Here is a 17,184-nt window from a genome sequence, read left to right as displayed (position 1 = left end):
TGTTTTTTTAGCTAAGAAAATCTCAACGACCTCGGCTGGGATTAAACCCAGACCCACTGGGGTGAGTGGCGGTCACGCTTACCAGTCAACAAACGGCACCGTCTACAGTTTTATTATTATTTGCTATTGATTGATGACTTCCATATGCTCGTTTAGTGTCTGTTGTATCAGAAAGTTAAGTGTTTTTCTCAATTGTTTATTTACTCATTTATAAATTCCTTGATAGGTGATCAATTACACCTACTTAATCTAATTGAACTTGAAAAAGTACTATTTGATGCACTTCACTTGACTCAGAACACGTGGTCGTTATCGTCCTCAGGCACTTCCTCATGGGCGGGGATGTTGTCGAAAATCCAATTCAGTGACCGTGGTGTTGAGGAACAGTAAGAGTACGATTTGGCCAGACGAGCGTCCGAGCTCTTGTAGATACCGATATCTGAGCAGGTACGAAAGTTTTCCTGTGGTCCACACCCCATCCGGCCAGTTCCATCCCCGCAGTAGCCCCAATTGTTGCCTGTAGATTAGACGAAGAAAGGGTAAGTGTTTACACGAAATACAATTGACATTGATGTTTCAATGTCCTTCAGCATGTTTATATACCCATTAGTATTAGTAGTTCATGTAATATTCGTATGGATAACAAATTCTGATCTATAGCCGTGGAACTCAATAATAATCGCAAAAATTTAATTTTGTTTTGTAACATTCATCGTAGACTAATAAACGATTTGTAGTCACAATATGTGTCTCTGATGCCTTGGTCGGATGTCGCTCTTCCACTAAAATACAGGAACACGAAGGCAATTATAATTGGAAGGCACAATGAGCAGTACCAGCCTCGGTCATGCTATTGTTCTGAAGCCGCTGCGCGTGCGTGATTCAGAACTAGCCTATTTCCTTCAGAAGTTATGGAAATGTGTTTCGAGTTCCTCTCATCAGAATCCCACACTAACTTAGTGAAAGGACTAAGCTAGCACCGGATTGACGCTAGCTTCGAAAACGAAAACACTCATAAATTTTACATAAACTTTTCTCCACTAAGGAGAATAATATAGCATAGTGAATGTGTTCGGTTTAAAAGAAATATTAGTTCATAAAGTAACAGAAAAGGAAATACAAATTCATTCAGTAAAGGCAGAAAAAAGTTGGCATTTTTCAGTTTGCAACTGTTGAATTTGAACTGAAAATAATCGAATGAATACGCTGAATCGAACGAAGAAGTGAATGCAGTATAGGACATGAATTGAAGTTCATTGCTTTTTCAAGCTACTGTGCTGAAAAGGTTCGCGGATCAGTTAACACGCGGTCACAATGACGAAATTTGCATTAAAATACCCCATTTGGTAGGCAATCTGTACCTGTGGAAAAGGAAGTGAAATATTCGTCACAATAGGCCTTTGCGAAAATTAATATTATAATTAATACTGAATGGCTCCAAAAATGTTTATTTTTTTTATTTGAACCAGTATAATGAAAACAATAAAACAATATTTTCGTCGGATAAATCATCATGCTACCATTCTTGACTGAACTGCTCTGAGCTACGTCCAATCGAAACCTATTCGACCACGATGAAGCGGGCCTAGGTGTGAGTCTGGTTCAGTCAGAATCCGGATACATGAAACTCTCTTCTCTGTATTTTGCATAAGAAAAATTTCAAAAAGCATTGTACTTTATTGTACTTCCATAAAAAATGCAAAATTATTCTGACAGTGCGATGAATTCTCGGACGTTCTTCGGAATTTGCGCCGTCCTTTACCGCACACTGGACTGATCAACCTCAGCGAATTGCACTTATTTGAGCCATTTGTGTAGCGTCCTGAATCGTTTATCCAGTTAGGTTGATTGATATCTATACCTTGTTGTCGCCGTACCATTGCATCACCTACGGACCCCTGGGCACTATTGAGCGAAGGGGTCCCCATAGTTGAACAGCCGTCAACAGATTAAGAGTAACATTGGATGAATTTGAATAAGCGTCACATCACAGAAATGAAACCAGTATGTTGTATATCGCTTCAAGAGTTCCAAATAGTATATTTTGTAAAGACAATTGAAAAGGTAAGAAAAAGATTGAGGGCTAAAAATATGCGTTTCATTTTGCTTAATAGCATCCGAGTAATTGAATGCTGACAGAATTGGGTCATTAAACTATATACAGTTTTCCATTCCATTCGATAAATTTTAGGTCCAATATACATAATACAACATCATTTCAAAAAAAAAATTCGTTATAATACGTAAAAACGAATTTTTTGTTTTTTAAAATAAATCTTATATAAACTTGGCAACCATACATAGGAAAACTGCGGTTGTTTACATCTGGCCCATCAAGACAACACCGAAAATGAAAAAAAAAACTATATTCATTGTATGGTGTTTATGTCAAATAATAATAACCCTGCGGGAAACCCGGGAAAACATGTGTTCATTTTTTCTGACAGGGCATCATTTGTCGTGAAATTCGAAATGTCAAATCCTTCTGATAGTGTCAAATCCAGACTGTCAACATATTTCTTTATTTTAAATTTAAATTTTATTTTCACGTTTCCTGAGTTGGAAAAATACATTGTTGCAATCACGAAAATCAGCTTTATCGATGTATGTAATAAAAAAAAATTTTTTTTCTCATTTAATGACCCAATTAATAATAGTAATTTGACTTCTTTAGTTACATTGCGTTGTTTGAGGATGAAGAGTTTTTTGGCCAAGCAGAAGGAATCAGACAATTCATCATTCAAATTCCCTCGTCCAGATCAGCAAAGAATTCTTCGTACTTCATGGTGAGCTTAAGGCTGTTTTGTAAACTATGCTCTCAGTAATGTGTAAGTGCATAAATATTACAACATCTACTATATATGTTATCATATGTCAATAGATGCCAATCTTCGTTGATAAATGGACTAACAATACTAGTGTAGAAGCCTTTTGCTGAACACTTTTTGATACATAAAATGCGAACGAAATACGGAACAATTCATATTAAACTATTTTGTATTCTACTGTATCGATTTTGTTGGCTATTTTCGGCACTAAGAGAAACGAAAGCAATGATTGAAAGACGGATAGGTATTCTAGAGTGAATCAGTTATAAACTTAGAACGGAACCTAGGACTAGGCTGGCTCATATGGACATGATCGAAAGGAAATGTGAAGAGTCCTTTGCCTTCTGCTAAGTAGGAGTACAGTAGAACCTTGCGGCAATTAAAACTTGGGAATATATTTTGAATTCTGTTGGTTCATACTGTAATCCGATTTTATGGGTTTTTCACTCTTAAGGTTGGAGAGAGAATCGGCAAAAATCGAAAACGAAAAAAGCAGTTTTTTCCACACCGAATGTTAGATCTTCATAAAAATCAATTATCAGTACTGTAACAACATTTTACATAAGCTGATTGATTTTTATAAAGATCTAACACTCGGTGTGGAAAAAAACTGCTTTTTTCGTTTTCGATTTTGGCCCATTCTCTCTCCAACCTTAATGCTATTCACGAAAAATTGTCCCGGAAGTTCTCCGAATGACGCAGAATAACCAAATTTTGTTAAAATACAGTTTAACGTATAATGTTCGTATTCTTTAAATTTTGGTGAAATTTATTTGTGTACTTTGGTAAATTTGGTGAGATTTCTGTCCATAAATTAATATGACCAGAAAATATATATAGCTAAGCGATCGTATAGAAATTCAGCTCGCATATCGCAACAATTCGAAATTATCCCATCGCAAACTTTGAAACGACTCGATGTGAGAACGCCACGGTTTCGAAAGTACCTGATATTTACCGTAAGAGATAAATTTAGTATCGCGGCAAATTACAAACAAACAGTAAATCGAAATTGTCCAGGATCTTTTGGTCTGGCAAGCAATCTGCAGCTGCGGTAAACGTAGTTAGATTTATGCCAAAATCGGAATTATGAACCAACTTATCACATAGAATGCGTTCAAAAACGTCGACTACCTGCTTCAGACAAGACTTCTTATTTTTTACCCCATTTGACATCGTGCCGTTGTGCAAAATCAATTCTAGAGTTGTATAGAGTCATCAAAATAATTTTTGTGCTCAAATACTACAATACACCGAACTAGTAAATAGAAAGATACCGGACTTTTACGAAGCTGCCGCTAAAAAATCAGATGTAGTAAAAAATGAAATGAAGTGAGAGTAAAAAAAGACATAACACAATAACAATCGCCGAAAACCAAGTAACAATATACAAATAACATTTAATTTTTAAAACTATACCTCAATTTCGATCTCAACACAAATATGTCTTTACATATTGAATTTTAACAGTACCACGTTGATGAAACTGGACATAATGTGGCTTCGGAAAAGCAACAGTTTGTTTTTCAATCAATATACTGCTTCGCTAACAGAATGCTTTGAAATCAATTAATATCACTTTGGTGAGTCCGCGTCAGATGATTTTGAATCAGGATGATTCATTTTCAAAGCTTGGTGTTTCTTGCTACAAAATAGGGAATAGCAATTCTTTCGTTGTTGGAGTGCCTGTCGCCGTAATTTGTCTTTGCGTTTGACATTAATCTGGTTTAACCAAAACTAAAATCACCAGTTGAGAAATATTCAACGTGTGATCGATATATTAATCCAAGAATGCTCATTATTCTTTGAAAAATAGTGGCAACCCTGGGAAAGCCCCTTTGACATCCAAAGAAATGCGACACACGTATAAAAGCAGAACACATGACAAAAATCGTCGGCTTTCTTTTTGATCTCGTAGTAAGCAAATGTTGTATGTCAGATCAAACTCTTCGGGGCAATATGCGTCACGGAAAAAAATGTTCCCAAAATCGTGAATAAAGTGCCATGAATTCTGGAACAATCACGTTTTGCCTTTCTCGTAAAGAAAGGTTATATAATCACTCTAAAAATCGTCAACCTAATCCCGGCCCGCAGCGCCGAGTGTCATGTGCCATTGGACTCAGCTCGTCGAGATCGGAAAATGTCTGTGCGTGTATGTGGAAAAAATGTCACATCTGTTTCTCAGAGATCCCTGGACCGATCTGCACAAACTTTGTCTCAAACGAAAGGTACAACCTTCTAATCGGCTGCTATTGAATTCTTTTTTGATTGGACTTCCGGTTCCGGAGTTACGGGTTGAAGAGTTCGACCATACATCAAATTCCTATATAAACTGAAATGAAAAATTCTCAAAGGGGGGAGTAAGGGAAAATTTCAAAATAGAATGTGCATTTTTGATGCTAAATGAGTTTGAAATGCATGAAACGTTGAGATTTGATGAAACGTCAAAAAAAATTTTTTGACGAAAATTGACCTTTTGGACTTTGGCACATGTTTATATATATTGTGGCTATTTTTTGTGAACTATTTCGCGAAATTTGGAATGTATATATGTGTATGTATGTGTGTATGTATGTATGTATGTATATATGTACATATATATGTGTGTATGTGGTGAACGTTAATCCCGCTACCGTCATGAGAATTTCCAAGAATCGCAAATAAGCTCCTGAAACCATGGACAACGTTTGCCTGCGACTGTGTATTCTCAAATCATGATTAAGAATCACAAATAAAACTAAACATGTCCAGGGAACAACAACAGTCACCCAACCAAACATTCTAATGTAACGCCGTATATATATATATATATATATATATATATATATATATATATATATATATATATATATATATATATATATATATATATATATATATATATATATATATATATATATATATATATATATATATATATATATATATATATATATATATATATATATATATATATATATACATACATATATATATATATATATATATATATATATATATATATATATATATATATATATATATATATATATATATATATATATATATATATATACGGCGTGAACTAGTTTTTAGAAAACACAAATAGTTTCATGAATACAAGGTTTATTATTCATAATTTCAGGAACTATGTCACGGTTTTCGGAAATCGTTCACTTCACGAAACCGTGACCTTTTGTTCATGAATTTATGAACGGATTTTTGTTCCGTGATTCCATGACTGCCACAAGCAATGATTCCAATGATTACAATACAATGATCACATACACGCAGAATTTTATTTATGCATCGATAGCATACTTTTCTATCTGTCTCACGTTTCTTCTGCTGTTAATTTTATGCATTGTACATATTCGGTTTATCCACTCATTGAATACTTACTAGAAGTATATGCATGAAAATGCATAAAATCACAGCAGAAGAAAAGTAACGGGAATAGAAAGTATGCTAACTAATTTTTGTTTCTTAGTGTACCACAGAAAAAGCAGAACGCTCTTTTCTTTGCGCTGGGGATGAGGTGGTTGGGCGTGAGAGACCCCGCTCTCTTGCTCTTCAAATGATGTGTGTCGTGTTCAGATAAATCCACCACGGCCCGCGCTCCAAAGTGTAGTACGGGTGCGATTGACAATTTTATTAGCACTGGCTAGTGGTGAGCATTTCGAAAAATAAAATCCATTTTGCACATTGATTATTTATATAATAAAAATCGGTGTTGTCAAACATCGGACCGGGAAAGATCGAATTAAAAAAATCGATTTTTAGAGATCGATTTTAAGCACATTCAATATTAATTCTTCAAAAGGGCTAAAGAGATTTTTTTTATTTCGATTATAGAGGTTTTAACCTTAAGGTCATTCGCCTCTTCGGGTTAGAAATATCTCTTATGAAAAATTTCTAACCCTATGTGCGGGGTCGGGACTCGAACCCAAGTGCGCTGCGTACTAGGCAATCGATTTACCAATACGCTACGCCCACCCCGAGAGATTTTTGTAAACAAACTTAATTCGCTCAATATTCCGCTGCCGAGTTGAATTTCATGAAAAATACACATGAATCAACATCTTTACTCTTGGTAGAATCAATTTCAAATGTTTTCTTGTTTGAAAATATAATAAATTTAGAGAAATCAGCAAAACAAAAGTTTGTTTACAAATCTTATTAGCCCTATTTAATAGTTGATAGGGAATTGCATCTTTTTCAACGGGAATTTTGCAAAAAAATCGATTTTTCCAGATCGATTTTTTGAAGTTAACAATCGGGCCGAGAAGATCGGATGCGAAAAGTAGATGTTTCGAGACAAAAAGATCGATTTTGAAAAAATACCAAAGACTTCGCCCATTGTGGTTACGTTGCGCGAAGGAGATGATGTTGGCTTATTTGATGCTGATATTATAAGTTTCTGCTGATAAAATGATACCCATTGCTTTGTTTATTATCGTATATGCTGCTATAAACACAGTTTTCTAGCGATCCGTTGAACCAGATTAATTATGTAACAGGAGCATGTATGACAGGATTTGTACATCCACATTAAGACGGATTTATTTCATGTTAGGCTCAATGACTCAATGTTCTTTTACTTATTCTATTTGTGAATTTCGCGGCTCAAAGTTAAATGCTTCGTTAAAAGTATTGTCCAGGTACTACATTCGCTGTCGGTTATTATCATACGTGATAATTGCAAAATTATTGCGAGAATTCCACATTCATTTCAATAATCAGGGTCGATGGGTAATGTGAGTAGGATAGATAGTACTACCCACTCGAAAATAACCTAGTGGGTTGAAACTCTGGAGCAAGCCTAACATTTGAAATTTGCCACGCATCGCAAAGAATTTATGCGAATGTAATGCAAACATGCGATATATTTCCAGTAGTAATGTATGGGTACCATTATATTTGGATTTCTACTAAAATTACCGAAATAACTGATTTTAATGCAACCATGCAGAAGATAGTAAAAATTGCAGCATTCGAATTAACAGTCTAAGTGTATTATACTTCACTTCGGATATGTCCCAGACATTACCCACTCATCTTTTGTATATCAACAACAAGTCGTACACAACAAAACAATTTGTACCAATGAAATAATTGTTAGAAATGAATCAGCGAATTACATAAACGTAGTTCAAAAACTAAAAATTATTTTAATTTACTTACTGTCTGAACCATTCTGATATTTATCTCGTGCCTACGCTCAATCAATTATCAATGTCTGGTGAAGTGAGTTTCATAAATAAACCGTTAAGTTCAGTATCAGTAGAAGCGTCGTATTAAACTGGTAATTGCCCAAAGTTCGCTTGTAATTCTACTAAAAACGTTGACGAAAGCATTGAACAGTCCAATAATTTTTCATGCACACTTTAAATCAGTGGCGTAGCCAAGGGGGGGTCTTGGGGGTTAAAACCCCCTCCAAACCAAAATATTTGAATTGAAGAAAAAAAAGTTTGATGCTGACTAGTTTATTAAATATTCAAATAATAATTTTGGAAGTTTATTATCTGTTCATTACATTGAGAACCTAATGTTTTAAACGTTATGGGGACTTTTTATAAATTGTGAGAATGGGATCTTGTAACTAATATTTTAGTGAGGATCCTATAGTTGATAAATCATGTAAATATCAAGCAAAATAGCTCAATGAAAACGCCTACATAGAAACTGATGAAAAATGGCGTTTTACGCTTGTCTCTAACAGGTCAGAATCGGTTTTTATGTGCATTTGATATTTGGGTTATCACTTATATAAAGTGCCACTAGCTAAGATTAACTAATAAAAAAATTGGAAATTTTTCACGTTTTTCGCTATTTATGATGCACATTTGGGTATCGAATTGAAGATTCCATAATTTTGAAATCATCAGCTTTTGGAGGTTTAGTATTTAGCAGCATAATTTTGTTGATTAATTTTTCCAGTTGGACGCATTACTAATTCCAATCAAATTTAGTTCGAGACTTAGTGTCTTCAGCAAAGTTTTCAAGAATGTTATTGCAAATAGATTGGTTGAAGATATGATTGCAACCCGTATTTGTGCATTATTGGTCATATTGTACAACGAATTCCCTTACCAACGGTTATAGGCGGCAACAAAGAATTTGGAAGAACATCTTGTAGATGACGTTTACTATCCTAGTACGCAAAAGTGACTTCAACGCCACTTTGGCCAAATAGAACTTTTTCGTATTTTTAAGTTCACTACGAAAATACGCAATTTTCAGTGCAAACGACTTCAAATAAAAAAATAACCTGTTGCAATGCGAAAAGCAAAGTGGCGAAAGCATGCTTTTACCCGCACCATGCAAGATTTGAAAATTAATTTCCTGAAAAATATACTCGATGGCATTTACGTCACCTTTGCATACAAGGGCAGTTCAGTAATGTGATTAATCGGTAATTAGTTGCAAAAATCCCGCTTAACACCATTTTTATAGATGTGACATACTACTCCCTACATCCTATACTTCGGTAAAATCTCCTCCTTCCAGATCTTCAAAGGCACCCAGTGGAGTGTTCTAGCCAATTCCTCTACTCTGTGTTTGAGTAGCTCACATGACAGTTGATCATTGCCAGCGGTTCAACCGTCCTATTTTTTCATGAATCTTAGGTAGATCCGTAATCTGTCGTCGACTGCGCGCGTCTCCAAGCTGATTCTTGCAATACTCTACTGCTTCACTATATAGGTGTTCGTCATAATATACTTATCAATCGTGAGAATTTCTGCACATTATTTATAAGGTGTACAGACTATCCTGTGCGATAACCGGTTTATACAATGTTCCCGGCCTATCAGGATGTGTATTAGGGTGGGACAAAAAATAGATTCCAGCTCCGAGCAACTTTTTAGGTACCATTTGGGTTCTAGAACAACTGTGCAAATTCTCAGCTCGATCGGTGAAACTATATTTTTGCGCCCACTGTTTAAAGTTTACATGGGATTTTGTATGGGAACGTTAACTTTTACAAAATAATTCCTCCAGGAGCCGCCCATTACTTCCTAAAAATAAATCGTTATGTGGTTTGTATAGGAAATTTAACAAAGACACAAAGTCTCGAAAACCACGAAACGATCTGATGCTTGAGAAAAAAGTTATTAAGCAGAAACCGATTGATGCTCTGACGATTGATAAAATATTCATTTTTTCTAGCACCACTGCTGTTGGTTGTCCAATTATACGCAATTTTGTTTTAATCCTCTCTTAACGTATCTTAATCGTTTATCTATACTATTTGGCAACTTCGCAAGGTTTTGAGTGATAAATTGAGGCTTCTTTTGTACATAATAAGAGAAAGTTAAAAATTTTGTATATAATTAGACCGTCAGAAGCAGTGATGCTATGAAAACTGAAATTTTCATCAATCTTCAGGGCATCAATCGGTTTTTGCTTAATAACATTTTCCACAAGCATCAGATCGTTTTGCAGTCTTCTAGACTTTGTTTCCTTAATAAATTTCCTATAAAAATCAGACATCTGTTTATTTTTAGGAGATAACGGACGACTCTTGGAAGAATTAATTTGCAAAAGACAATTTTCCCATACGAAATCCCATGTAAACTTTAAACCGTGGGCGCAAAAATATAGTTTCACCGATCGAGCTGAAAATTTGTAGAGTTGTTCTGGGAGCTAAACGGGACCCAAAAAGTTACTCGGAGCCAAATTTTATTTTTTTCATATAACCATGTCCCACTCTATTGTGTATGTTACCGATGACGAGCTTAACAAACCGTCATAGGCAGCTATCATAGACATGCTCCAGTTGCGCATAAAATGCATCTTTCTCGGCTTCTTGAGGTCAGTGCACATTGATGATGCTCTAGTCGAAGAAATGGCCTTTGATCCACACTACACACATCCTTTCGCTGATCGCCTGTCACTTGATTACGCGTTGGCGCATTTTATCCAGCTCTTGTGCCGTTGCTCGATCCCCGCATTTCCACACCTTCTGCCCCGTCTATCAAAGCTCCTCAAATGCTACGGTTTCGAAGTGGCGAGTTTTCAGCTCATCCTTTTCTGCTTGATTGTTAGTAAAGTGGTGTTTTTGGGGCCACTCGTTGACGTTGACCTAACCTGTCTCGTAGTCCGCCACCCAACATAACTGACACCTGAGACAGGTATTTAGTTCTGCCTACGGTAGGGTTATAGCGCTCATGCCCGCTCACACCATCCCATTTCGCTATTACTGCAGAACACGGTAGTACCCAGTCGATCGCGGCCTACAGATTAAATGCCAACATTTTCGAAAAATCTAAGATTTTCGTCAAAACCCCCTCGAAACCAAACTTCTACAGTCGCGATTCGCTGGTTGAACCGACTGACAAATGTCAAAAACTCTCCAAAGGAGATGTTGGCAGTGTAAATGCATCTGTTCATATCTCCAAATATTGTCAGATTGATTGTCAAAGTAAATTTGACACGAGATTTTGACGTTCGGTTGCTTTTTAGTTGGACAATGGTGCAACTAGCGGAGGTCCAACTAAAAAGCGGTCCAGTTAAAAAGTGTCCAAGCAGTGAATCACGACTGTAGTGATTTTGGATATCCTTTCTGATCGGAACTCGAACAAATGACGGTATATTAATGACTCGTGTTTAGCCACTCCAGCCAATAGCAATTGATTGAATAAATGCCAAAATCGCACGTGGTATATGATATCACAATGATTCAATTTGAGGTGAATTAAATAGGTTTTTTTATAAGCTCCCATATTTATGTGTTTCAAGAAATCATCCTGAAAAAAACTTCCGAAAATATAATGTCGAAGCAATGAACATATTTTGAAATATTTAAGACTGTAACGTAGGTGTTGGTGGTACATTTGCATTGCTGACCGAAACATATTTCTGGAATAAACTTGAACATTCTATTTGAAAATCGTAATAACAAATTTACTAAAAATCCTAACAACTCATTCTTCTCACCAAAATTGTTAGACAAATTCTGGACAAACTTTTTATAGATTTGGTTTTTCAATTCGAGTGAAATAGCGTTCTGAGCTTGTGAAGACACAAAAAAGTAGTATTCACCATTCATACAAACTTTTAACGCAATAATTCGTCCAGCAATCATCGCCCTCAACATTTTCACAGTTATTTGGGACTACAGAATGAACTGAAAATGGCTGTACTGGCATACGACGAGCTACTCTAGTGCTCATCTTGCCGCGTCCTAACCTATGTTTACATCCAAAAGATGAAAAAATGCACGTACCTGGGACAATGGACCGTCAATCACAAGGTTTGAAAACATAAAACAGGATTACTTGGATCACTATTCTCTGTGGTTAAAAATATATCCGCTAGAGACCTGCACTGAACATTTTGCTCTGTAATGCTTAAAAAAATCCAGTAAAATGTTGAATCTGTGTAGTTTAATAATTATTGATCAAACGGATCGGTCTTTTTGTGTTTACTAGTGTTTTGATGGTAATCCTACATATGTACAGTATGCATGGAGTACTATGGCAATCTCCTCAGCACGTTGCGATTTTGGTCATATTGGTGTATGCATCAGCCCAACTTGGTTATGGTTATATTTGCTCAATATTAGTAATAGATGCACAAATAATTAAGTACATATCACATTTTGACGCAATTCCTCACTGATTCACTAATGTTCAAACAGAACCGGCCACTCCTGACTTAACTTACTTCGGCAGTTTAGTGCTTTCCGATTACTCACCTGCGACATACGTCCACTGTAGAACACAATGCTCGCAGACCAGACCCTCGGGTAGCTTTAAATTCACACTGTACTCTCCGCTCAACGTTGAATTGAGATACCACTTTCGTCGATTTTCGGCGTCAAGCAGTGGGATCTGCTCGTAACATGCATCATTTTCCCGAGCACCATTGCTCAAATCACACAAATTGAACTCAAAATGTCCCTGATGGTTGGCGGTAATCATCACTTTCACCTCGATAACAGCTCCCATGGTGTAGTTACGAACGATGGTACCCTGGCCAAAGTGTCCACCCAGTTCGTGTAACCGTGGCGTGGAATCTGCGAAATTATCTCCGCAGAGGCCACACTTGCCTCCGTTTTGCTCCCACTGTGCAAAGTATCCACCACAGAACAGACCATTATCGTCGTAGTTAGCTGGTGCTTTCGTGTCGCATCGCCACCGGGAACCACGTGCAATCGGGTCCAAGACCATACCATGACCGCCAATCGCAGGAATTAGGTGACAAACGATTGCAACCACTGCAACCAGTGCTATCGATAGGCGATGCATTTGTGGCGCTTTTTCGAGCAATGAGACACGGTCAGAAATCACCAAGGAAAGCGCAGAATCGGTACTGAGTAGCTCGTCAGTGATAACGGGACGATTTTATAGACACTTGAAAATGCTTAATGGTATCGTAGTCATGCTGCCGCGTATTCTTTTAACTGCTTCTACTTAGCGCGTGTCCTTCCCCCTATTGCATCCAGCACATTTCGTAAAAATATGTCTGTGACGGAAATTGGTTTATTTCGACGAATGTTTGTGAATTTTAGGAACATTTTTATCGTGATATATGAAGGTGCTAGGTAACTAAAAAAGTCGCGCGCTGCGACTACAGACTGTTATCGCCCAAACACCTGTGTTGTTTTGAGAGAAGTGTGTACTTAAACTTTTTTTATTATAAAACTAATGTGCCAAAACGCAAATATTCAAATGAGAATGGAAACAAGGACTTTATCAAATTATTGGATATAAACGTTATCTTCACGCGAATTTTATTAGGTGTCTGGTGCGGAGTCTACCGAGTCTGATGATAAAGCTAATAAACGAAAGCGGTATAAGTCGAATTGAAATGACTGTTAACATAAATTATCTGGCAATATGGAGTATTATAAATTAAAATTATTCGTAGATGCGAATAATTTTAATTTATAATAATCCATGTTTTAATCATGATCTATATCTATAGATTTTGGTCAACAATGAACTCGGGTACTCGTTTTTGACAGTTCGCTTGTACTGTTTACATGGAGAAAAATGCTTTGAGATTTGCTTGGAGTAAATATAGTCGTCCACAAATTATTTTCTAAGTCCATGTAAACAGTACAAGTGAACTGTCAAGAAAAGTGAGGTTAACTGTTTCAGTAAAGAACCTAATTTTAGACTCATCCCTTCTCTTTTGTTTGTACGGAGTCCCTTCTTTTTAAGTTTTTGTAGACGGGTTCACAAATAAAAATTATTTCATCAAATTGAATTTATTAAATAATTACTATTATTGAGATTATCCTTAGGCTGGATTATTTCGCAAATGTGTGTTTTCCATTTCCAAGATTCGTTTTGTAAATCTACATGCTTTAAAATACTTCTATGACTAAATAACACTTATATTTGCCAAATAGTTTGATCACAGAATGTCAACGAGGCCATGTTCTTTCATTAGTACATAGTGGAAAAAACTCTAGAAAGAGAACTGCGTAGACTCCATTTTGGATCGATTGGATTCGCGTTTAGCTGTCAAAAAACGAACCCAATCAAACATTGCCTATCCTTATAACATTGGACGTGTTGCCATACAATGCCGGGGCATACGTTGCCAAAAATGCTGTTTTTCTCTCCGCAGTTCTCTTACTAGAGTTTTTCTAGTACATAGTACATGACAATACGTTTGGGACCATTCATAAATTACGTAACGCTTTAAGGGGTGTGTGGGAGTATGACAAATTGGGACATCTGGGGGAGGGAGAGTAAGCTAGAACGTTACGTAACGTGTCTTTAACGTAGAAATTTTTTTTAAGAATTTGTTACGTAATAGGGGATAGAGAAATTTGTGACATGGGGAGTGAGGGGAGTGAATTTTGGACAATTCTTGCATTTAACCATTTTCATGGAATTTATGTGATTATATTTGTTCTTAATTACGAAGAAAAGCTGTTGATGCTAATTTATACGTTTTCCATCGATTATAGGCGGAGTAATTAATAAAACAGTGAAGCACCCTGCTTAATATGGTCAAAATAGGAACTTTACCCTACCAATTTCTGCAACATATGTGCATTAACTGCACACCTAGTTTCTTACTGTCGCACTTATTGGTATGTGCAGTATTTTATAGTCTTTTTCAGAGTTGTCCTACTGGAGCTGTAGAGCTAGGTTCACGGAAGGGCTCCTTGTCAGAAAAGCTCACTACAATTGCAGAAGAGACGGGAAATGTCACCAACTAGAACATTGCTTTAGGCCATTTGCAGCGGGCCGTGATTCTTAATGATGTGATATTCATTGTACGGTTGGGATATTTGCCTGCGTATGGACTTCGCGTTCACGTGTATCATCGCGCGGGGCTCGAGTGTTTGTACTTTAACGTGTTCGATCACGTGTGCGTTAGTATGTAGCGTTTGCTAACATTTATGTAATTTCGCGTTTATAAATTCTATTTTATTGCCATGTGCGCTCCCCACATTCACTTCTTCTTGGATGATTGCGCGCGGACAGTGAATCTGATACTTAATTTTCGGTATACGGTTCAGATGCTAGAAGCAAATGAGTTCTTCCATATCACTAGAGTTCCCGGCCATGTCGCCATGGTACGTGTTGTTTAAAGAATATGAGCCGCGAACACGGCTGGGTTTTGTGGGTTTTCGTTTAAGACCGCGTTTGTAACTTCGTAAGTACTAAAGCATTCATCTTACTTCCGGGGTGTTATTTATGTTAACGTGTTTGTCTTATGAATGTGACTTCGCGTGTATAAAATCGATTTTATAGTCGTGTATCCATTCGCCTATTCGGTGTGTTTTTAGATGATTGCGCGGACTGAGGCCTGAGATTGCGTTTGTAAATTTATAAGTGCTAAACGTTCACTTTGTCACCGTAGGTGTGCGTGGATGGTCGCGCAGGACCCGAGCGTTTGTATGTTAACGTTGTTGTCACGTGTGCTAGCGTGTATGTACTTCGCGTGTATAAATTATTTTCTATGACCGTGTGGCCGTTCACATATTCTTGAGCGATCGCGCGCGGACCTGATGCTTAATTTTTAGTGTACGGTTCAGATGCTAGAAGGGAGTGAGTTCACCCATTTCACAAAAGCACCCGGTCATCGTGTTGTCCAGAGAATATGAGCATCATTTTTTGATTGGTCCAACTGAAGGCATGAGTCCAGGCAGCTAGGATTGAGGCTACAGACTTCCGGACGGGACCGATCCATGATCGCGCGAGCGGTGGGTTAATGCTTGAGACCGCCTTTGTAAATTTATAAGTGCTAAGACATTCACTTAATTCCTGGGATGTATTAATGTTCGTGAGATCGCGGGCGTAAGTATGTGTGGATCGTTGCAATTGCATGTTCGCGTTTGTGACCAGGTTTGTGTTATCGCGAAGGCCACGAGTGTTTGTACGTTTCGAATGAGATAGATTGTGAGTGTATATGAGAAAATATGCAATTTATTGTGTTAGTAAGCGTGAGTATGAATCTAATTGGGTTATTTATCCATATGCTGTTTTTGATTTTTTTTCGATACAGCTGACGTTAAAGATATGTAATCGAACTTTCTTTTTCACTTTTTTGTGCGGAAATAAACGAATAAACAGTATTTTATAAAGTTGAATTGTCATGACCACAGCGTCCATTGAACTAACTTGATCCTTATTCTTTTGCAGGGATTACTGTCAAAAATGCCAACCCATTTGGCTAAATCACTGTCCAGAAAGACTGATAGTGTCAAACGAGGACGTATTTACATTTTCATAGAAAGTCACTTGAAAATCGTTCTGAAGGTTTAAGGGTTGAGTATATCTAAATATTTACAAGAGTAGTGAAGAAGTGTATTGCTATATTTAAAGATGAACTATATTGGTTGTTATTCAGTCGTGAATCGCTGGTTGGTCACTCTTTAACTGGACCGCTTTTTAGTTGGACCATTGTCCAACTAAAAAGCATCTGAACGCCAAAAATCTCATGTCAAATTTACTTTGGCAATCAAATTTACTTTAACAGTTTTTGACATTTGTTAGTCGGTCCAACTAGCGAATCAAATTCGTTAGTTGGACAGAGGCTGTGGCCCAACCAGAGAATCACGACTGTAATAAGAGGAGAATTCTTAACAACCACGGAAAAATCAAGATTCCCGAAGTGTAAACCCAACTGCGGAAATCGTAACAGATTTTAAAAACCTTCACATCAAGCATACGGTTGGAAACAATTTGTCAAGAATTGTTTCTGACGTCCAAAATATTGTCTCTATTAGGTTCAATATTACCCAAAAGTTCGTATAAGGGAGCTGCATAAGCTTCTCGTTTTAAGCAGCTGTCCAATTCTTAGCTTAAGCACCTTTAAATATCGCTAGGAACTTAAAGTGAACTTTAAAGTGTTCTTTTTAAAGTACTATTCGATCTTCTGGTTGCCTGGGTATGCACTATTTTCA

General features: G+C 36.8%; 1 protein-coding gene across 1 annotated transcript; it reads right to left on the bottom strand.

The window, feature by feature from the left end:
• Window positions 1–182: 182 nt before the first annotated feature.
• On the bottom strand, window positions 183–13,150 carry LOC131684787 (uncharacterized). Its single transcript, XM_058967927.1, has 2 exons — window positions 12,508–13,150; window positions 183–517 (listed from the first exon to the last, which is right to left on the bottom strand). The coding sequence occupies exons 1-2, from the start codon at window positions 13,058–13,060 to the stop codon at window positions 294–296; spliced, it is 777 nt and encodes a 258-aa protein (XP_058823910.1). The 5' UTR covers window positions 13,061–13,150; the 3' UTR covers window positions 183–293.
• Between the last annotated feature and the right edge of the window lie 4,034 nt (window positions 13,151–17,184).

This window comes from Topomyia yanbarensis, chromosome 2 (assembly GCF_030247195.1).
Source record: "Topomyia yanbarensis strain Yona2022 chromosome 2, ASM3024719v1, whole genome shotgun sequence".
Classification (NCBI taxonomy): Eukaryota; Metazoa; Arthropoda; class Insecta; order Diptera; family Culicidae; genus Topomyia; species Topomyia yanbarensis.
Note: the sequence above shows the minus strand (reverse complement) of the source record. Positions and strands in the feature narration are given on the sequence as shown.

Coding starts and splice junctions, on each gene's coding strand:
- LOC131684787 (XM_058967927.1), bottom strand. CDS start 13,060: ATGCATCGCCTATCGATAGCACTGGTTGCAGTGGTTGCAATCGTTTGT. Junction 518..12,507: donor ACAGTGGACGTATGTCGCAG/GTGAGTAATCGG, acceptor TCTAATCTACAG/GCAACAATTGGGGCTACTGC.